Here is a 21553-nt window from a genome sequence, read left to right on the forward strand (position 1 = left end):
ATAGAAGTTAAATAAGCAGGGTGACAATATACAGCCTTGATGTACTCCTTTTCCTATTTGGAACCAGTCTGTTGTTCCATGTCCAGTTCTAACTGTTGCTTCCTGACCTGCATACAGGTTTCTCAAGAGGCAGGACAGGTGGTCTGGTATTCCCATCTCTTTCAGAATTTTCCACAGTTTATTGTGATCCACACAGTCAAAGGCTTTGGCATAGTCAATAAAGAAGAAATCGATGTTTTTCTGGAACTCTTCCTTTTTCCATGATCCAGCAGATGTTGGCAATTTGATCTCTGGTTCCTCTACCTTTTCTAAAACCAGCTTGAACATCTGGTATTAAGAGGTGGCAAGAATACACAGAAGAACTGTACAAAAAAGATCTTCATGACCAAGATAATCACGATGGTGTAATCATTCACCTAGAGCCAGACATCCTGGAATGGGAAGTCAAGTGGGCCTTAGAAAGCATCATTATGAACAAAGCTAGTGGAGGTGATGGACTTCCAGTTGAGCTCTTTCAAATCCTGAAAGATGATGCTGTGAAAGTGCTGCACTTAATATGCCAGCAAATTTGGAAAACTCAGCAGTGGCCACAGGACTGGAAAAGGTCAGTTTTCATTCCAATCCCAAAGAAAGGTAATGCCAAAGAATGCTCCAGCTACTGCACAATTGCACTCATCTCACATGCTAGTAAAGTAATGCTCAAAATTCTCCAAGCCAGGCTTCAGTAATACGTGAACCATGAAATTCCAGATGTTCAAGCTGGTTTTAGAAAAGGCAGAGGAACTGGAGATCAAACTGCCAATATCCGCTTGGAATATGGAATGAAGCAGGGCAAAGGCTAATAGAGTTTTACCAAGAAAACGCAATGGTCATAGCAAACACCCTCTTCCAACAACACAAGAGAAGACTCTACACATGGACATCACCAGATGGTCAACACTGAAATCAGATTGATTATATTCTTTGCAGCCAAAGATGGAGAAGCTCTATACAGTCAGCAAAAACAAGACCGTAAGCTGACTGTGGCTCAGATCGTGAACTCCTTATTGCCAAATTCATACTTAAATTGAAGAAAGTAGGGAAAACCACTAGACTATTCAGGTATGGCCTAAATCAAATCCCTTATGATTATACAGTGGAAGTGAGAAATTGATTTAAGGGAATAGGTCTGATAGATAGAGTGCCTGATTAACTATGGATGAAGGTTAGTGACATTGTACAGGGCCTAGACTGTAAGGGGGCTTAACTCAGTTCCTGCCAGTTATTAGGTAACTTTGGCCAAGTCATGCCATCTACAAAAGTCTTCATTTCCTGATCTGGAAAATAGTGATAATAACAAAATTTAACTAATATGGTGAGACATACTACACGTGAATATTAACTGATATTCTTTGTGTTGCTTTTTAAACACTTTACGAGAACTTTTTGTTTCCTTTAATTCTAGTCTGGAGATGTCATTAATAATACTATACACTTTAACAGAACAAAACACTTCAAAGGTTTGAGCATATGTGAAAGAAAATTAGAGTTGTCATTAAACAAAACGGTCAAATTTGCATGGCACACAGGTAAATGCTATTCAAAATTGTAACTTCATTGCCTCATATTAACTCATGTATGATAATAACTAATAAATGATTGTAATAATAAGCTTTTTTCATAGTCTTAACTATGACTTGGTTGAGAGAAAGCATCCAGAGAAGGTGCCAAGGAGTCATTCGGTAGCTTGAGAACCTTGGGGAATGAGGGAAATGTTGAGACCAGGAACAGCAGGCAGAAAGAAGGCAACGGAAGTGCACCAGACCCTTGAGGAAGTGGAGGCTTAATAAGAGTGAAGTGGAAATAAGGGACATGTGAAAATCTTACCCGAAATCAGCTCCTATCCCGTCCTACTTTGCAGAGCTCAGTAGGGATCTGACTCGTGCAGAGGTGGGCGGCCATGAGGGAGGGTGGGGCCAGCTCTCCCGTGTGGAGAGCCTGACCGAGCCAGTAGCGCAGCCTCAAAAGCGTTATTGGCAGAGGGAGTGAGAACGTTCAGTCATGAGGTTTCGGTGACAAATTCAGTGACATACTTCTAGTTCATAATAAGTGGTCAACACATAGCATTTTATTCTTGTTATTTTTTCACATGTCTCCCAGACTTTTCTGGCTCTTCAGTAGGGACCCCAGGTTTTACCGGCTAGCAAGAAAGAGGCCCTCATAGCTCAGTTGGGAAAGAGTCTGCCTGTGGTGCAGGAGACCCGGGTTCAATTCCTGAGTGGGGAAGCTCCCTTGGAGAAGGAAATGGCAACCCACTCCAGTATTCTTGCCTGGAGAATCCCACGGACAGAGGAGCCTGGTGGGCTACAGTCCCGGGGGATCTCAAGAGTCAGACATGAGTTCGCGACTAAACCACCACCAAGAAACAGGCCCTCTCTTTCAGTGAGACGCCAAGAGAATAGAAATAAAGGGGCAACCAAAGTATCAGGTCTTATATATTTGACAAAAACATATGAGGCAGCAAAATAGCTGATATTTTTATCTGTGAAAGTTTGCAGTCACAGACTTTTCTCAAATTTAGTTAGAATTATCACCAAACCTTTCGGTTTATGTAGAGATAATTGGACTGGACAATATTCAAGACACCTTTTTATATATATATATATCAGGATTATTGTACAAATAATCGGATGCTTCAGAGTAGCTTCTTTTTCTACCCAATTTTTTTTAAGCTTATCTTTCCTATCTCCTAATCCTAACCACATAGTGAGGAATTAGAGTGCATAAATGTCCCATATTACTTATCTGTTACTGCATAAAAAGTAAATCACCCCAAACCTTAGCAACTTAACACACTTATTATCTCACACAGTTCAGTGGAGCAGGGGCAGGTAAAGTATCCAAGAGCAGTTTAGCTGGGGGTTTTGATTCCAGGTATATGCGAATGTGTAGTGAAATTATTGGTTGTGGCTGCAGTTATCTGAAGAGGCTGTAAAATCTACTTCCAAGCTTAGTCCTGGAGCTCTTTGGTAGGAGGCTCTGATTCTCCACATGTACCCTCTGCATAGAGAGCTGTTTATAGGACATGGGAACTAATTCTCCAGAGAGAAATAAAGAAGAAGGAAGTCCTAATGAATATTATGACCTAACCTTGGCAATCGCATACCATCACTTCTACCATATTCTACTCCAGCAAGTACATATAATGAAACACCAGGAGGTAGAAGTCATTTGGGCCACCTTGGAGATTTGACTCTCACATAGTTCTTTAGCTTCTCAACTGGCAAAACCAGTGTGTGGATAGTTTGAAAGGACAGAAGTTTAAGAAGGCCCATCCTATTTATCTATTAGGCACTGAGGTAACTACCACTAATCAGAGATTTCATGATGATTTCTGAGTTTTGTTTCTAGACATGGACTTGAGTATTTTAAATTACATATTTAAATAAAAATTATTAACTTTCTCAAATATGTTCCCAGTCATTTTACCTACAAGTAAATATTAAGTATTTCCATGCTTCAGAAGCTGTCAGGGAAATTATGGTATGTGTTACAATCAAGTTATGTGCAAAAGGCCAAGGATACACAGAGACAGAGAAACTAAATTTACCTGGGGAGGTGGACAAAGCTTCACAGAAGAGGCGTTTCTGAATTTTGTTTTGAAGGGTTAAAAAATTTTGTAAGACTGACAGAGGTAAACAAAAAGATATTAGAAAAACAAATCCAGACCTTCAGAAAGTTTCAGAAGACAACATACAGAATGATACTGCATTTATAAAACTATAATTTGTTTAAAGACACATATTTGATTAAGCAGGAGATTGAGAAATTTAAAATTCAAGTTAGTGATTGCCTCTGGAGGGACCAGGACAGTCAAATATAAGGGCAAAAACAGATTGATTTAGTGATGCTAATGTTTTAATACTTTTATAGGATTATGAATGTCATGATTACATATAACATTTTTTACATATGAAATATTGTATAGTCATTTTTGATATTCAAGGTATGCTGTTAGCAGAAGGAGTTGCATATGGAAATGAATGGAGGGTTGAAAAAGTTCAGAATGAAATATAAAGATGTAATTATGACAAGGAAATTTTAAATAATGCATTATATTTAATAATATACAGTTCAGTGTCCTGAAATTATATTGGAGTATACAAAGTGAAGATGATCAGGGATTCAATTGAAAACAACACACTCAAATCTCAAAATCTTACAAAAGAAGCAAGTACTATTTCTGTATTAAGAGCCATTTAGCTGATTTCGCCTGCATGTTGATAAGATCAAGGCATATTGCAGTTGAGAATCTTGAATCGTGTAAATTAATGATAAGTTACAGAAGCAGTTATTATTTTCATCATTAGGCAAAAAGTCTGGTGCATTTTAATTGTCTAAAATTCATCATGGGCCAAAAACTTTTGTTCTAAGTAGAATTCAAACTACAGACTGGTACTTTACTTAACAACTTACCCTTTTAAACTGTTATGAATCTTCAGTAAGTTTTAATTATATTATTGCCAGTCATCTGAAGGATGGTAATTACTTGGAGCGTTTAGCCAGTATTTCTGATTAAAAGTACTGTGGCAAAGTCAATAGGTCATGGGTTCATGTCCTAAGCCTATTAATTTTCTTCTAAAGCCTTACTTTATTTCTTAAACAAGGAATGACTCCACTGTTAGGAAAGATGCTTAGAAGAAATTAGATTAATCTGAAGTGAATAGATATATGAAATATGATTTTTGCTGTTATCACCTTGTCTTACTTTTTGTGGTTTTTTTCTTCATTTCTCTTACTAGCTGAAAGGAAAAAAAAAAAAGTGAATAAAACACTGTTGTCCTGTGAGAGATTTGAAGTACTTGTTAATTCATCAAGGTCCAATAGTTTGATACCTGGCTAACAGTGATATTTCGGAGAAGACAATGGCACTGCACTCCAGGACTCTTGCCTGGAAAATCCCATGGATGGAGGAGCCTGGTGGGCTGCAGTCCATGGGGTCGCTGAGGGTCGGACACGACCAGTGACTTCACTTTCACTTTCACTTTCATGCATTGGAGAAGGAAATGCAACCCACTCCAGTGTTCTTGTCTGGAGAATCCAGGGATTGGGGAGCCTGGTGGGCTGCTGTCTCTGGGATCGCACAGAGTCGGACAGGACTGAAGTGACTTAGCAGCAGCAGCAGCAGCAGCAGTGATACTTACCTGACCAAGAGTGAAGGAATGAATTCCTATTTGCTTACCTAAGAACAAAGTTCAGGTTACATTTTTCCTAGGGAAGGGGACATAATACACAGGAGGAAGGTTATGAAGGTTGGATTTATTTCCTTTTGAAGAATAAAGACAAGACATAATCCCTGTAAGATCACATTGGGACTTTCTGACAAAGAAGTTGTATCTGTTTTGATAAAAGAAGGGCAGGAGAGTCTAAGCGCATTTTCCAAACCAGTGCTATCATCTTGCCAAGCTTGGATGTCACCATAGCATCTTGGGAACCTTGACTGCACACCTTTGTGTCTTCTGCCCCTGGTTACACAGCCTTGTTTTGCCGGTCCATTGCAGGCTTTATGGATTGCTGTTTTGTCATTAGGTCTGGTTTTGATAAAAATTTCTCTCACTTTTAGCGCACTGATAGCACATTCCAGCCAAATTTACATGTATTTTGTAAGCATGAGTATGCCCAGACCCTAAGCATACACCTGTCCTACCACTTTGCAACTTCTTTGCAGTTGTCGTAGTTCTTGTTCAGTTGTGAAGTCGTATCTGACTCTTTGTGAACCTGTACTGCTTCTCATCCTGTTTGTCTCGCTGTTAACCCTATGCATGCTCTTCTTTGAGCCCAGAGTAGGCAAGGTGTGAGCGAAGAGGCTGGTAGAAGATATGAGAAGCTGTAGGAACTATAGACACATTTCTTCTCTCCTGGCTGGCACAGCCGCCATAGCAGCAGCCACAACATAACCATAACCAAGCCATAATGGAGCCATAACATAACCTCATATAGCATAACCATATTGCTGCTCCAATGTAGTCCCAGTGCAGCAGCAGCCAGGGCTTTCATGGTGAAGCTGTTTTCATACAGGAGTATTGCACAAAGCAGCCCATGACGAAGCAAGTACTTGTGCTGTGCACACGCAGTGCTATAAGCAATCTTAGCTGTTACATAGTCATTATTTACAAAATATGGGGTGAGAGAGCCTCAAAACACCATTTTGGCTAATTTGTTCTCTCCCCATCGACCCCACGGACTACAGCACGCCAGGCCTCCCTGTCTCTCACCATCTCCCAGAGTTCACCCAAGTTCATGTGCACTGAATCAGTGATGCTGTCCAACCGTCTCATCCTCTGCCACCTTCTTCTCCTCCTGCCTTCAGTCTTTCCCAGCATCAGGGTCTTTTCCAATGAGTTGGCTCTTCCCATCAGATCAAATCATTGGAGCTTCAGCTTCAGCATCAGTCCTTCCAATGAGTATTAAGGGTTGCTGTCACTTAGGATTAACTGGTTTGTTCTCCCTGTTGTCCAAGGGACTCTCAAGAATCTTATGCAACACCATAGTTCAAAAGCATCAATTCTTCAGCACTCAACCTTCTTTTTGGTCCAACTCTCACATCTATACATGACTATTGGAAAGACTTTGACTATATGGACCTTTGTCACCAAAGTGATGTCTTTGCTTTTCAATACGCTGTCATAGCCTTCCTTCCAAGAAGCAAGTGTCTTCTAATTTCATGGTTGCAGTTACCATCCATATTGATTTTTGAGCCCCAGAAGAGAAAATTTGTCACTGCTTCCACTTTTCCACCCCTCTATTTGCCAAGAAGTGATGGTTTCAGATGTCATGATCTTAGTTTTTATAACAATGAGTTTTAAACCAGCTTTTTCGCTTTCCTCCTTCACCCTCATCAAGAGGCTCTTTAGTTCCTCTTTGCTTTCTGCCATTAGAGTGGTATCATGTACATATTTGAGGTTGTTTTTATTTCTCCCAGCAATCTTGACTCCAGCTTGTAACTAATCCAACCCAGCATTTCACATGATGTACTCTGCATATAAGTTAAATAAACAGGGTGACAGTATACAGCCTTGACATACTCCTTTCCCAATTTTGAACCAGTCAGTTGTTCCATGTAAGGTTCTAACTGTTGCATCTTGGCCTGCCTACAAGTTTCTTAGGAGATGGGTAGGGTGGTCTGGTATTCCCATCTCTTTCAGAATTTTCACAGTTTTTTGTGATCCACACAGTCAAAGCCTTCCACATAGTCAATGAATCAGAAGCAGATGTTTTTCTGGAATTCTCTTGCTCTCTCTATGTTCCAAAGAATGTTGGCAATTTGAGCTCTGGTTCCTCTGCCTTTTCTAAACCTAGCTTGTACATCTGGAAGTTCTCAATTCAAGTACTGCTGAAGCCTAACTTGAAGGATTTTGAGCATACCCTTACTAGCATGGGAAGTGAACACAATTGTAGAGTAGTTTGAACATTCTTAAGCCTTACCCTTCTTTGGAATTGAGACAAAAACTGACCTTTTCCAGTCCTGTGGCCACTGCTGGGTTTTCCACACTTGCAGACATATCCAGTGCAGCACTTTGGCAACGTTATCTTTTAGTATTTTCAATAGCTCAGCTGGAATTCCATCACCTGTACTAGCTTTATTGGTAGTAATGCTTCCTGCTGCTGCTGCTGCAGCTAAGTCACGTCAGTCGTGTCCAACTCTGTGCAACCCCAGAGATGGCAGCCCACCAGGCTCCCCCGTCCCTGGGATTCTCCAGGCAAGAACACTGGAGTGGGTTGCCATTTCCTTCTCCAATGCATGAAAGTGAAAAGTAAAAGTGAAGTCACTCAGTCATGTCCGACTCTTAGCGACCCCATGAACTGCAGCCTACCAGGCTCCTCCGTCCATGGGATTTTCCAGGCAAGCGCACTGGAGTGGGGTGCCAGTGCCTTCTCTGGTAATGCTTCCTAAGACCCTTTAATGTATTTTCTGGGCATGAGTATACCCAGATGCTGAGCATACACCTGTCCTACCACTTTGCACCTTATTTGTGGTTGCAGTATCTCATCAATATTAGATTTGTATCTTAATGAATGTATCTCTGATATAAAATCACAAAGGTGCTCATTCCAGAGTTGGTGTTAGACGTCTGACATGTAAAATAACTGTGATTCATTTCTCCCTACTTCCTCCCACCTGTGAGTGTTCTCTGAGACACAATCTGAAGCCTTCTCCATATATTGCATACTCATAAACACTCCCGTGGTTCCTACGTCTCTAATTAAATGACTCCTTTCTTCTTTCTGTTATCTCTGCCTATGACTAGCACATGCTTGCTGGATGATCCATAAGAGCATGTTTCATTCTATTTTTTTTTTAATTTTTAACTCAAAATGTAATCTTTCAAAGTCCTGTTTTCCAGTAAATCTGACCTCCTGTGCCTTTTGATTTTCCACTGTCCAAACACTGTGAACATCCCACTCTCAGTCCTTAGTCCCTCCAATCATTGTAATTCCTCCTCTAAAATATTTTACAAAAGCAAACTTGTTCTGCACTCTCCAATTTCCTATAGACCATAGTCTTTTTCGTTACTTCAGACACAACTATCTTCTGGCACTTTTGAGCAACTCAGTGACATTTATTGAGTGCTGGCGTATTTTAGTCCCACTGTCTGATGCCATATAAGAGTAGTGGTCTCCTCAGTTTTCTCTTACCTCATTTCATTCTCTTTCCACCCATGATAGTCTGAAAAAAAACTGGGAAGTGGGCAGACAGAAAAAGGTTGTTAAAGGAGGACAAACTTTCAGTTATAAGATGAATAATTCCTAAGGATCTAATGTATAGCATGGTGACTATAGTTGATGACACTGAATTTTATCACTGCAATTTGATAGAGTTCTCACGGCAAAGAAAGAAAGCTGGTAATGGATGTGTTATTAACTCATTGAGGAGAATCCTTTCGCAATGTAAACATATCTCAAACTACCACAATGTGCAGTTTAAATATTTTGCAATTTTGTCAATTGTACTTCAATAAATTTTGTGGGAGGAAGAAAAATATCTGAACTATATTTAGATGGAAATGACATTCTGTTCTTTACTATTCACATTCTAATTAGTCCTCCACTTCCTACGAACTCATTCACTCATTCAGCTCATTTAATGATTGAAAGTGAAAGTGAAGTCGCTCAGTCGTGTCTGACTCTTTGCGACCCCATGGACTGTAGCCTACCAGGCTCCTCCCTGCATGGGATTCTCCAGGCAAGAATACTGGAGTGGGTTGCCATTTCCTTCTCCAGGGGATCTTCCTGACCCAGGGATCGAACCCAGGTCTCCTGCATTCAAGGAAGACGGAGGCAGACGCTTTAACCTCTGAGCCACTAGGGAAGCGTCTGCCTGCATCTGCATGGCATGTGGGAGACCTGGGTTCGATCCCTGGGTCGGGGACATCCCCTGGAGAAGGAAATGGCAACCCACTCCAGTACTCTTGCCTGGAGAATCCCATGGACAGAGGAGCCTGGTGGGCTGCAGTCCCCAGCGTCGCAAAGAGTCGGACACAACTGAGTGACTTCATTTAATGATTAATCATCTGCTAGATGTCAGACAATGTCTTTGAACTGAAGGTGTGAAGATACATGATGCACAAGTTCAGTCTTTAAAGAGTTCAAAATTCATTGGGAAGACCTGCTCAGAGATGATGACAATAAAATGCTACTGACTTTTATGATAAGGTGATGCACAATGGGTTATGGGAGCAAAAAGAGAGCACGTGGTAATTGTACCCCTTTGGGGAAGGACATCATAGAGAAGGTAACATTTGAGCACTCACACCAAGTCAACTTGATATGCATCCAACACACCAAGAGGGCTTCCCTTGTGGCTCAGTTGGTAAGAGAATCCACATGCAATGCAGGAAACCTGAGTTCAATTCCTGGGTTGGGAAGATCCCCTGGAGGAGGGAAAGGCTACCCAATCCAGTCTGGCCTGGAGAATTCCATGGACTGTATAGTCCACGGGGTCACAAAGAGTCGGACACGACTGAGAGGCTTTCACTTCACTTAACTTTAACACACCAAGCAAAGGAAGGTGTGTTTCAATTCTAGGAGGAAGACAGTTCATGCATTTACCTTCAGGGCTGAGCAAGCACATACTTACATAACTAGAAAGAGGGTATCAGAAGGAAAAGAAATAGGAAATAATGTTGTAAAGGAGGAGAAAGGAATATGGATAAAAGATCTTGGCTATCTTGCTGAAGAATGTGGAAGTATCTTGTAGGCAGAGGAAAAATATCAAAAACTGAAGCAAAAGTGGGTGCAGGAAGCTGTCCTTTCTCCCATTATACATTTTCCTGCTGTATACCCCCTGGAATTTCACTCCCTGCTTTGTCCATGTTATTTAATTCCTTTAAATGTATTCTTAAAGTAATAGTGATCTCTTTTGTTTGATACCTTGGGATCATGAGGCTTATTTTCAGGCCCTCTCCTCCCATTTTCATCTGTTACCACAGGAAGCACAGGCCAGCCCTTACCCCTGGGACTCTCATTCTCTTACAATTTTGTACATTGCCATTTCTGCCTTCATTTCCTTCCTTCTCTCTGCTGAAGCTGTTCACTCCAGAGATGTTCAAAGTCCATTGTCAGCAAAACCTCTTTAATAGCAATCAACTTATTTTGAAAATGTTCCCTTTAGATTCTTTCGGTAACTAAACTTAGTCTCTCCATTGCTTCAAAATGCTAGCTGTTTTCTCCCCCACATTCCTTCTACTGCAGGACATGAGCTATGATACATGCCCTCTTATATTTTCTTTTCTTTTTAATGCCATTTCAAGATCATGCTCCCAGTCTCCTCCATAGAAATGTCAAGCTGTGACTGATTTTGTTGGACTGTTCCGTCCATGTCTCCCTTGCTGTAGTCATCTACCAGCAGCCACATTGTTCTCCTGAATCCTTGACGACTTTATCTCCCAGTTTGACCCTAATCCCTTTGACATCACTTCATTTTTAATTGGAGGATAATTACAAGGCTGTGTTGGCTTCTGCCCTACAACAGAGCAAATTGGTCATGATTATATTCCAGCCCCCTTGGTCATCATAGAGTGCTAGGCTGGGCTCCCTGTGTTATACAGCAGCTTCTTGCTAGTTATCTATTTTATACATGACAGTGTATATATGTCAATGCTACTTTCTCAATTTGTCCTACTCTTTCCTTCCCCTGCTAAATACATTTATTTTAATTCTTGGTGATCTCAATGGTCATGTAGAAAAATTTTTCCAGTGTTCAGCCCTCTAAGTTATTGGATCTCCCATCCAATGACTTTGTATTCCACTCTAACTCAGAGACTCACTCCCATAGGTATATCCTTGACCTCGCTCTTACAAATCTCAATTTCTGATATCTATTATGACTGCCACAGAGTATCTCTCCAGCTCACTCTTACTAGCCTCATGACACCAAATATCCTTTCACAACATCATTTAAGAGATGATCTTAATCTTATCACCATATCTTGCTATAATCCTTCATCCCATAATGTAATCACTTCCTTCCTTACATGAGATAAATACCCTGGCAAGTCAAAAATCAATCCCTTATTTATTTGAATCTCTAAAAATTTTCCATGGCCATTTTCAACACTCAAAGAATGAGCTCCTGGTAAGGTGCTCACCTCCACCAAACAAAAAAAGCAAGGCAACAAATGATAAGTTTCCTAGTGTTTTGTCCATTGAATGGTATCTTCATTCTTTTAAGTTGCTGGTGTCAAAAGACATGGTGTTATCTTTGACTTTTTTTTTTTTTCTCACACCTTGCATTTTGTCTTTTAAGAAGCTATGTGATTCTTGTTTCAAAATGTATCAAAAATTTTACTGCTTCTGTATACCTTCATTATACCCGCTTTGGGCCAGGTCACTAGTATCTTTGCCTGAATTATTACACTAACATCAGAGATTTAATCATGCTGAGCCCCTTGCCCACTGCATTTGATTATCATAAGTAGTTTCCAGAATGATCTTGTCAAAATTAAGTCAGATTATGTCCCTCCTCAGCTCAAAACCTTTCAATGATCCCCACTGCAGTCAGGCTAGAAAGCAAAACCATTACTGTTCTCTAAAATTCCCTGTATATTCTAGGCTCCATTTCCTCTCTGACTTTATTCTTTGTCTGCCTTATTATTTATCGGTATCATTTTCCACTATGTAACATCCTGTTTATTTTACTTTTCTATCATGTTCCTCTCTGGTCTCCCCCATTAGAATGTAATGTTATGAGGACAGAAATCCACCTATGTCTTACTACATGAACTTGCAAATTGTATTTCATGTCTCCAAGCTTTGTTTTCTCATTTTTTAAGTGGACATGATTATAGTGACTGGAGAACTGGGGGAATTAAGTGAGAGAATACAGGTCAAAAGGCCCAGTGCAGAGTTAGTAAACTTAATAAAGGTAGTCAACATTTTTATTACAGATAATACATATTATATTATTTTTCTTTTAACTTCTGTTTCTTTTTAAGCCTCTCTAATTTGTTCCCCACTGATATTTAAACAGATATTCTCTGAAACTCAGGTAAGCCCCAGATATGTTTGAACGGCTCCTTTCTGTGTGCAGTCAGCCCCACGGTTTCACCCCTTCCCTCTGACAGACTACTCCAGAAAGGAAGTCAAAAAAGTACTGGTTATGCACCCAGTTTTCATGTTTAAAAAAATAGCCCTCTGCAGGTAATCACCACAGTGATTACATTGTAAAAGTGGTTGGAAAGGAATGTTCCTTAAAGTGAGACTCAGGAAGTCCACTGAATTCTTTAGCATTTGTAACAAGTCAACCACCTAAAACTGCATTTTACGTTCAGTCATGTTAAATTTATCACTTAGAAACATAACGCTTGGAAGAATAACAGCCCCAATTCATTGATACTCATGAGGTTCAATTAAATTTTTGGAATGAACAAATATCCATGAAGGACTGGCTCTGTTCTCAGGCGCTGACTTATGATGATCCGAGAGTGGACAGCATGTAGAGGCCATCCGCAGGGGTCTGATTACACAAAGTCAAATTAACTGTCTCTGAGAGTTCTACGATAAATATATTTTGTTCAGATCATGCATTAATTGATTAGAATTTGTATTTGCAGAGCTAAGACTAGATTTCTAGTTTTTATGACTGCTACCCTATGACTTTTATTTTACACTCCTATTTTCCTATATTCTAAGCTGGTAAGAAAGATAACCATATTCTAGGAATTATAATAACCTGAGTTCTAGTCACAGCTATGTAAATACAAAGATTTACTATTGTTGACAAAATTTGTCACCCCCTATGCCTTAATCTACTCATTTGTGTAAAAGTAGGGATTGTACCTTGTATTTTTTGCAGAATTATTGTTAGAATTATGTCCAATATGAAGATCACATAAGTGAGATATAGTATATTGCATGTTTTCTAGGATATTTCAACAGCAGTAGTAGCAATTTCTGGTGCTACTGTTCTCTCTTCAACTTTTGTTCTTTATTCCTCTTTAAGTTTCTAAATTTTTGTGACTTCACTATCAACCCTCACCCTCACTATCAACCCTCACCACCAACCCTGCCCCTTCTTTTAAAAATAACATGTTTGATTTTACCCAAAAGTAATCCAATGATAAAAATCATACTGATCGTTGAACTAAAGAGTTCCTCTTATTTTCCTTGGGTAAAATTTTGGTAATACCAATTGTCCTTGTCAATTCTATACTTGAATATTAGTTATAATGATGCCTTTTCTTCTCATTTGCATAGGAAATGACTTATTTCTTGTGGCAGTTCATGAACTGGGACATGCTCTGGGGCTGGAACATTCCAATGACCCTACTGCCATCATGGCCCCTTTTTACCAGTACATGGAGACCGACAACTTCAAATTGCCCAGTGATGACTTACAGGGCATCCAGAAGATATACGGTAGGTCACCACTGATTCTGTTTGATTAACTCTGTAGTGAAGTATAGAATTCCTGTGTTGTCTTTTTTGAGATAGATGCTCTAAGTGTTGTATTAGAGAGAAAAATATTGAATGAAAATCTGATCTATTGGCAAAAGTCTTCTATCAGTCAAGTTTAGTTGGCACCAATCGCAGATATCTTAATGTGCAGATTATGGGAAAGCTTAGGCACTGATAAACTTTCCTTACTGAGTTAATTAAAACCTGAAATTATAGTAAAGATCTGATAAACTTTAGTATTTAAAATTCAGGTAAAATATAATAAATTAATATAACCAATAAACACAGTGAGTTAGAAGACTTTGCTAGAAGAGACTGAGACTTTGATAAAAGCTGACAGATTGATTCTCACTGATATTTGATGTTAGATCCTAACAAACCACTTCTGAAAATGCTGAAAATAATCTTGTGTAATGGATGTAACAGAATAAACTCAAAAGCATGTAGTTATTGACTAAGAGTAAAAAATAACAAATGGCTAAGTTTACTAACACATCAGTTCAGTTCACTTGCTCAGTCATGTCCGACTCTTTGCGACCCCATGAATCGCAACACGCCAGGCCTCCCTGTCCATCACCAACTCCCAGAGTTTACTCAAACTCATGTCCATCGAGTCAGTGATGCCATCCAGCCATCTCATCCTCTGTCATCCCCTTCTCCTCCTGCCCCCAATTCCTCCCAGCATCAGAGTCTTTTCCAATGAGTCAACTCTTTACATGAGATGGCCAAAGTACTGGAGTTTCAGTGTCAGCATCAGTCCTTCCAATGAACACCCAGGCCTGATCTCCTTTAGGATGGACTGGCTGGACCTCCTTGCAGTCCAAGGACCCTCAAGAGTCTTCTTCACACATAATTCAAAATAAATGTACAGTAGAGTAAAATTGTTTTAATTTATGGGATTCAGTCAATGAATGAAAATTAAGACAAAAGGGAGAGAGACTATTACACATATTTAAATCCTAACTCCCTCAACATGGCCATTGACTTTTATAAAGACATGTATTTCACACAAAAATTTAACTGTTAAGAACTTGACATTTATAATTTACATGTAGAGAATATGCTTTAGTAAATTAATAAAATGAAGCTTTCATTTTACAATACAAAGGTAAATGTGTGCTGTACGTATATTAATATTCAGTATTCAGAAACTATAATTTACATTTTTCAAGTATCATAGTTTAAATTCACTAATTTGTTTTTCATTTATTAGTTTTTCAACTTCAAAGTGGTGAGAATTCTCTCAGGGTTAAAATAAGTTTTGGGGGAAAAAAAGGTCAATTTTTGTTACTGCTCTTTTTTGGGGTGCTACTGAGAAAACAGAACTGTCTGGGACTCAAAACTAAATGGCTTATATGTTGAATGAGCTAGCCTCTGCCTATGTGGGTGTCATCAGACATTCTGCTGAAGTAGTTAACTGAAAGGAGGCTCTTTCTCATGACCTCATGAGTTAGTAGTCTAGACTGAAGGTCTGCAAAAGAGTATTCTTTCCATATCTAAATATTAAGTGTGAACAGCTCTGTATTTCTCTTTTAAAACATAAATCCCCTGAGGAATGATGCTTTACATCTGTAGCAGATTACATGTGTAAACTTTGGCTTGATTTAGAAACCCCCTTTTAGAAATACTTCTTCACATTAATATTTTACCTTGTAGTGTTTTAATCAATAGGCGTTTTAGATTTAGTATTCAAATGAAACACTAGTCTAGCAATTTGTCAAAACATTTCATTAGAAAAAAATAATGAAAGTCAAGAAAAGGTTATAAAATACAGTTAGGTACATAGGATAGAATAAACTTTGATTTGTTAATGTTTAGAAATATTTGCACAGAATCATCTTTCAAAATCTAGGATTGACTTTAGTAGCGTTTACATGCAGGGTTCCAGTATTCATTTTAATTTATTTATTATTAATATACCACCTACTTCCAAAAGAGATTTCAAAGCAGCATATCCAATAAGGACTGTGGTGAAGCTATTAAAAAAAAATCATTAAAAATTAACAAAGAAGGCCTAGTTACTTGGATCTAGAATTCAGCATGATAAAGACAGTCTCTGATGGACTTGGCAATGGTTTGTTGAGTAAAATGGTTTGTTATTTCAGTAAATATACAATCTTAAAGGCCTCTTAGCTCACTTAGTCAAACCCTTCACTGATGAGTGACTGTCCTCTGGAGCATGTTTTCTAGCACCCTTCCAATTTTAACTGAGCCAAGTGCTGTCCTCATATTTTCAAAAGGTCCGCCTGACAAGATTCCTCCACCAACAAGACCTCTACCAACGGTGCCCCCACACCGCTCTGTTCCTCCAGCTGACCCAAGGAAAAACGACCGGCCCAAACCTCCGCGGCCTCCCACGGGCAGACCTTCGTATCCTGGAGCCAAACCCAACATCTGCGATGGGAACTTTAACACTCTAGCTATTCTTCGCCGTGAGATGTTTGTTTTCAAGGTAGGAAGCTGTGACTTTTTTTTTTTTTAACGGTAGATTAAGTGTCTACAGTGTCGCTTTAGAAAACAAGTTCTCGTTCATTCTAACACCACCTTCCCAGGCCTTTCACAGTTAGAAGATTCAAAGAAAGTATCTTGAAAAGAAATGCACAAATGGGCTTAAATGTCTAGCAGAAGATTCTCGTAACATTCTATTTGGGGAATGCATTTATGTCAGCAAAAGCTAAAATGCTTAGAAATGTGAGGCTAAAAAATGCTGCATGTTATGAACAGATAAAAAAACCGTAATTTCAGTCATGAATAGGAACTAATAGAGATGATTTGCTTGGGAGCTTAGCCACTTCCAGGCGCGCGGCCGCTACTCTATCTTTGGTTTGCACATCTTTCTGAGATCCTTATAATTTCACTTGACAATTACAACACTGCTTTTTTTAAGAGGAGTATTGATCATTTCATTTTGCTCAGGGTCTACTAGTAGCCATTTAAGTTAAATCTCTTTGAGATGGTCATTTTGATTTTACATATATATGTTGTGTGTTTTTTTTTTTAAGTCAAGCATTTATAGGCATAAAAATCCAATGTCAAAAATTAACGTGAACCTAATTTACATTATTTTTTAAATGTTATAAACTAAAACTAATTTTATATTTTGCTAAATGTGCATTTCAGTGACATTGAATTCTCCAACAATAACCCTGAAAAACAATGTATCAAAGTAAATTACATAATACTAAAAAGTGAATGTAGTATAATACTGAAAAATACTTTTTCCTCAATGTTTGTAAACCATTCTGAAAGATTAATGAAAAATGTAAGTTTTATGTTGGCATCAGTATATTCAAATAGCTACATATTACCAATACCATTCATTTAAAAATAAAATAATGTGCTCTTTTTTTTAGTAGGTATGAATCAATAAATAATGAAATGTTGTCCTACTTACACAGAATATCCTATCTACCAGAGGCCATACTTTAAAATATATATATTTCATATAATTTTAATAGGCAAAGTACTTTATTTCCTTTATTTGAAACTAAGGTTTGGATTTGCTATAAGATGCTCAAAAGCATCATAATTTCCAGAAAAAAAAATCAATGCTTTTGTTCAAATACATGAATATATTTTTGAATTTTATAAATGCCCTACAATGCTCAGTTAGATATCTCTTACTTAATTTAAGTAGGATAATAAATTTAGATTCAAGGAGTAAAGTAAAAAAGCTTACTCATTACTCATTGTGGCTAAGCCCACAACAACTAGTTGAAATGAACAGAAAATGCAATAATTTTCTTATTTTACAAGATACCAGATGACAACTGAAAGATTCTGATTTCACTGCTTTGGCTGAATTTCCACATCCAAGTGTTATTCCTTGATATCATGGTGATATCACCGAAATGTCATCTTTATCTGAGAATATGATATGAAATTGACTCTGAGTACATTCATTTCATTCTTCTTATCTGTCTAATTATATTGCCAGTCTCAGAAGGGACGGGTCTCTCCATGTCTAATGATTATTTTTACCAACCTTATGCTCTGCACACTGTGAGAGCTTAGTGAGTGCTCTTGAATAACCACTGGTTCTTGGCATCAGGAATGAGTTGAAAGTACATAGGCCAACTCTCAAATAAAATGCAGTGGCCACTATTTTCAATGTCAAAGCAAGTGTGTGTGTGTGTGTGTGTGTATATATATATATATATATATATATATATATATATATATAGTGAGGGCTGCTTCTCTAAACTCTCATGGTACCTAGGATCCTTAATCAAAACTCTCTGCTGGACAGAGTTTCTAAACTGTCTGAATTCAGTTTCTTTCACCAGGCCCTGCTCTACTTCTAAGAATAAATTCTGTAGAAGATATCTTGTTTATAATTTTCATGCTCGTCTCCTATTGCCTATGATGAATATGTATGCCCAGGGTAGTTTACTAGGGACCAGGGCTTCCCTGACAGCTCAGCTGGTAAAGAATCTGCTTACAATGCAGGAGGTCCCACTTCGATTCCTGGGTCAGGAAGATCCCCTGGAGAAGGGATAGGCTACCAACTCCAGTATTCTTGGGCTTCCCTGAGGGCTCAGTTGGTAAAGGAATCTTCCTGCAATGTGGGAGACCTGGGTTTGATCCCTGGGTTGGGAAGATCCCTTGGAGGAGGAGGGCATGGCAACCCACCCCAGTACTCTTACCTGGAGAATCCCCATGGACAGAGGAGCCTGGCAGTCTACAGTCCATGGGGTTGGAAAGAGTCGGGCATGACTGAACAACACACAGGATTTATAAATAGAAGGTAACACCCCTGACTTTATGGAGCTCATACTCCAGGAGTGAAGATAAACATTAACCTAGGTACTTTTAAGATACAAGAGGAAAAGACATGAAGCAAAAGTACTGAAGTCTAGTTGAGTATATAAAACACACCTGACTGAGAAAAGGCTTATGCCAGATTTTGAGAGAGACACTTCCTAGGCACAGTAAAGCAATTGATATTTGACATACTAAAAGGTTGATGTACTGCGGCGGAGAAGATAGATAGATATCATAACTCTAGTACAAAGTGATAAATGTTGTAAATCAGAAATAGACGAAAATTTGATCACAGGGAAGAGAATATGATTGAGTGATACCTGCTCTTAGTTAATAACTATGTGCAGTGGGTAACTAATAGGTGCCTGAATATAAGCTAGGCACTTTATGTTGATAATCTCCGTGTGTGTTCTTAGTTGCTCAGTCTTATCCAACTCTTTGTGACCCCGTGGACTGCAGCCCACCAGGCTCCTCTGTCCATGGCGATTCTCCAGGCAAGAATACTAGAGTGGGTTGTCATGTCCTTCTGCAGGGGATCTTCCCAACCCACGGATCAAACCCAGGTCTCCCACATTGCAGGCAGATTCTTTACCAACTGAGCCACCAGGGAAGCCTGCTGCTGCTAAGTCACTTCAGTCATGTCTGACTCTGTGTAACCCCACAGACGGCAGCCCACCAGGCTCCCCCGTCCCTGGGATTCTCCAGGCAAGAACACTGGAGTGGGTTGCCATTTCCTTCTCCAATAGGGAAGCCTAATAACCTCTAAACTTTATAATAACACAGCAAGATGGAAAGTATTCTCTCTTTTACAAATCAGAAAACTGAAAATCAGGACAGTAAGTAGTCCATAATTGATTATGCTGCTGCTGCTAAGTCGCTTCAGTCATGTCCGACTCTGTGCGACCCCAGAGACGGAAGCCCACCAGGCTCCCCTGTCCCTGGGATTCTCCAGGCAAGAACACTGGAGTGGGTTGCCATTTCCTTCTCCAATGCATGAAAGTGAAAAAGTAAAGTGAAGTCGCTCAGTCGTGTCTGACTCCTAGCGATCCCATGGACTGCAGCCCACCAGGCCCCTCCATCCATGGGATTTTCCAGGCAAGAGTACTGGAGTGGGGTGCCATTGCCTTCTCCGATAATTGACTATAGGTTTACTTAATTCCAAAAATCTGTTTTCCACATTAAGTTTTGCTAACTGAAAGAGCTAGGGAAAGTTTGAAAAGAAAAACAGACTTTAAGCTATATTTTAAAATAGTAAGTATTCAAGAAATACTTACCAAACGTATGTTGTGAGACTCTGTTTTAGGCACTGGCAGTGTAGCAGTTAAAACAAACAAACAAACAGCAATAACAACAACAAAACAAGAAACCCAAGCTAGATCCTGCTTTCTTGGAGCTGACATTCTGTTTTCAAAGTGGATGTTCAGGGGAGAGTGCTTCACACAGAGGTTTGGACCTGCCACGCAAGGCTAATTGGACAGCACCCACATTGACTGAGCCCCCCAAATTCTGTTTTTCTCTGTTAAGAACTTCAGGCCTTTTAGCTACTCCCTCTGTGCCTACATGGTCTAGACTACCTTCACCTCTAAATTAACGTCATTTTCCAGGTACCTGATCTTCCCACCTGAAGTTACTCGTTGTCAGTCTCTCTTGGCACACCTACTTTTTAAATTTTCCTTTGACATACTCACCATTAACTTTTGTAGTTTGCTCCTTATCGTCTGTCCCTTCAAGTGCATTTTAAGATCACCCACTATTAGATTTCACTTTTAATAATGTAACAATTTTCTACTTTTCTTCATTACTATTCTTTATGCAAATTGGAAACCTCTTTGTTTCTTCAACTCTTACCAACACTCATGTCACTTTAGTTTTATTCCCTGGGGCCTCTCTACAGCCTTTGCTTATCCAAAATTTTCATCCTCAACATCTTCCACATGTCCCAGACCCTCTTAACTATTCATCAACCCCAAAATCTCTTTTTAGTGATTTTTATATTTATTCTCTACATTCAGTTTGCATGCTTTTTTATTTCTATTTTCTTTAATTATTTCTCATTGTAATGTGTTTCTTAACTAGATTATAAACTTCAGAGTAGGGATTGGTTTGTATGGACCTCGTGGTGCTTGAGCAAATAAATTAGGTAATTTCAGTATAATATGTATTGAATGAAACTATAGCTTTACCTTGTTTACACAACAGTAATCAATCAATTGAAAGTATTCCATTCTTTTAGTTCATTATTCCATGCCCAGGATCTCCATGAGTATTATCTACTTCAATTCTATATGTATGATTTTTAAGTAAAAAAGAAAATCTAGATATAAGTAAAAGATAATATCATCAAGTGATTTTGTTTTCTTAATAGAAGGAGACTTTCTTTATAAGTGTAGCTTCAGCATAATTCTTCTGGTAGCAGTCTTCTTAGGAGGTTGGATATACATTGAGCTCACAAAAATTCATTTATTTATAGTGAATTCACCTGGATATACTTTCTATATGGAATATAAGTAAATTATATATATATATTTATAGTATTATAAACATCATTTTACATATTATTTATTTATTCATGAGAAAGTTAATCTTTCTAGGCAGCTTTATAATCTTTGGTTAATGTAAAGCAAGAAAATGGAAATCAAAACTAAATGCCAAAGAACAGAAAAACGAAATAGCAATCACAAAATAACTTTGTCCGTACTTTATAGAAGGTGATTTTTAAGAGTGTCTTAAAGAGTGTAAGCTGCTATTGCAATTGGGCTGACAACAATTATAAAATCTGATTGTTCAAATGAATACTCTCAAAGTTCCTTTGGACAAGATAAAAACATTGAATAGTCTGCTGTGGTATGAAAAA

The 21553-nt window shown here is 38.7% G+C and overlaps 1 protein-coding gene across 1 annotated transcript in view; it reads left to right on the forward strand.

Annotated features, from left to right (window-relative positions):
• The window catches only part of MMP16 (matrix metallopeptidase 16), a 407510-nt gene that overhangs the window by 280025 nt on the left and 105932 nt on the right, over nucleotides 1-21553 (forward strand). The window contains exons 5-6 of the mRNA XM_019973934.2: nucleotides 13735-13896; nucleotides 16176-16387. Of these exons, the coding sequence (XP_019829493.1) occupies nucleotides 13735-13896; nucleotides 16176-16387 (374 nt within the window). The remainder of the gene's footprint in view (nucleotides 1-13734; nucleotides 13897-16175; nucleotides 16388-21553) is intronic.

Source organism: Bos indicus, chromosome 14 (genome assembly GCF_029378745.1).
Source record: "Bos indicus isolate NIAB-ARS_2022 breed Sahiwal x Tharparkar chromosome 14, NIAB-ARS_B.indTharparkar_mat_pri_1.0, whole genome shotgun sequence".
Taxonomy (NCBI): Eukaryota; Metazoa; Chordata; class Mammalia; order Artiodactyla; family Bovidae; genus Bos; species Bos indicus.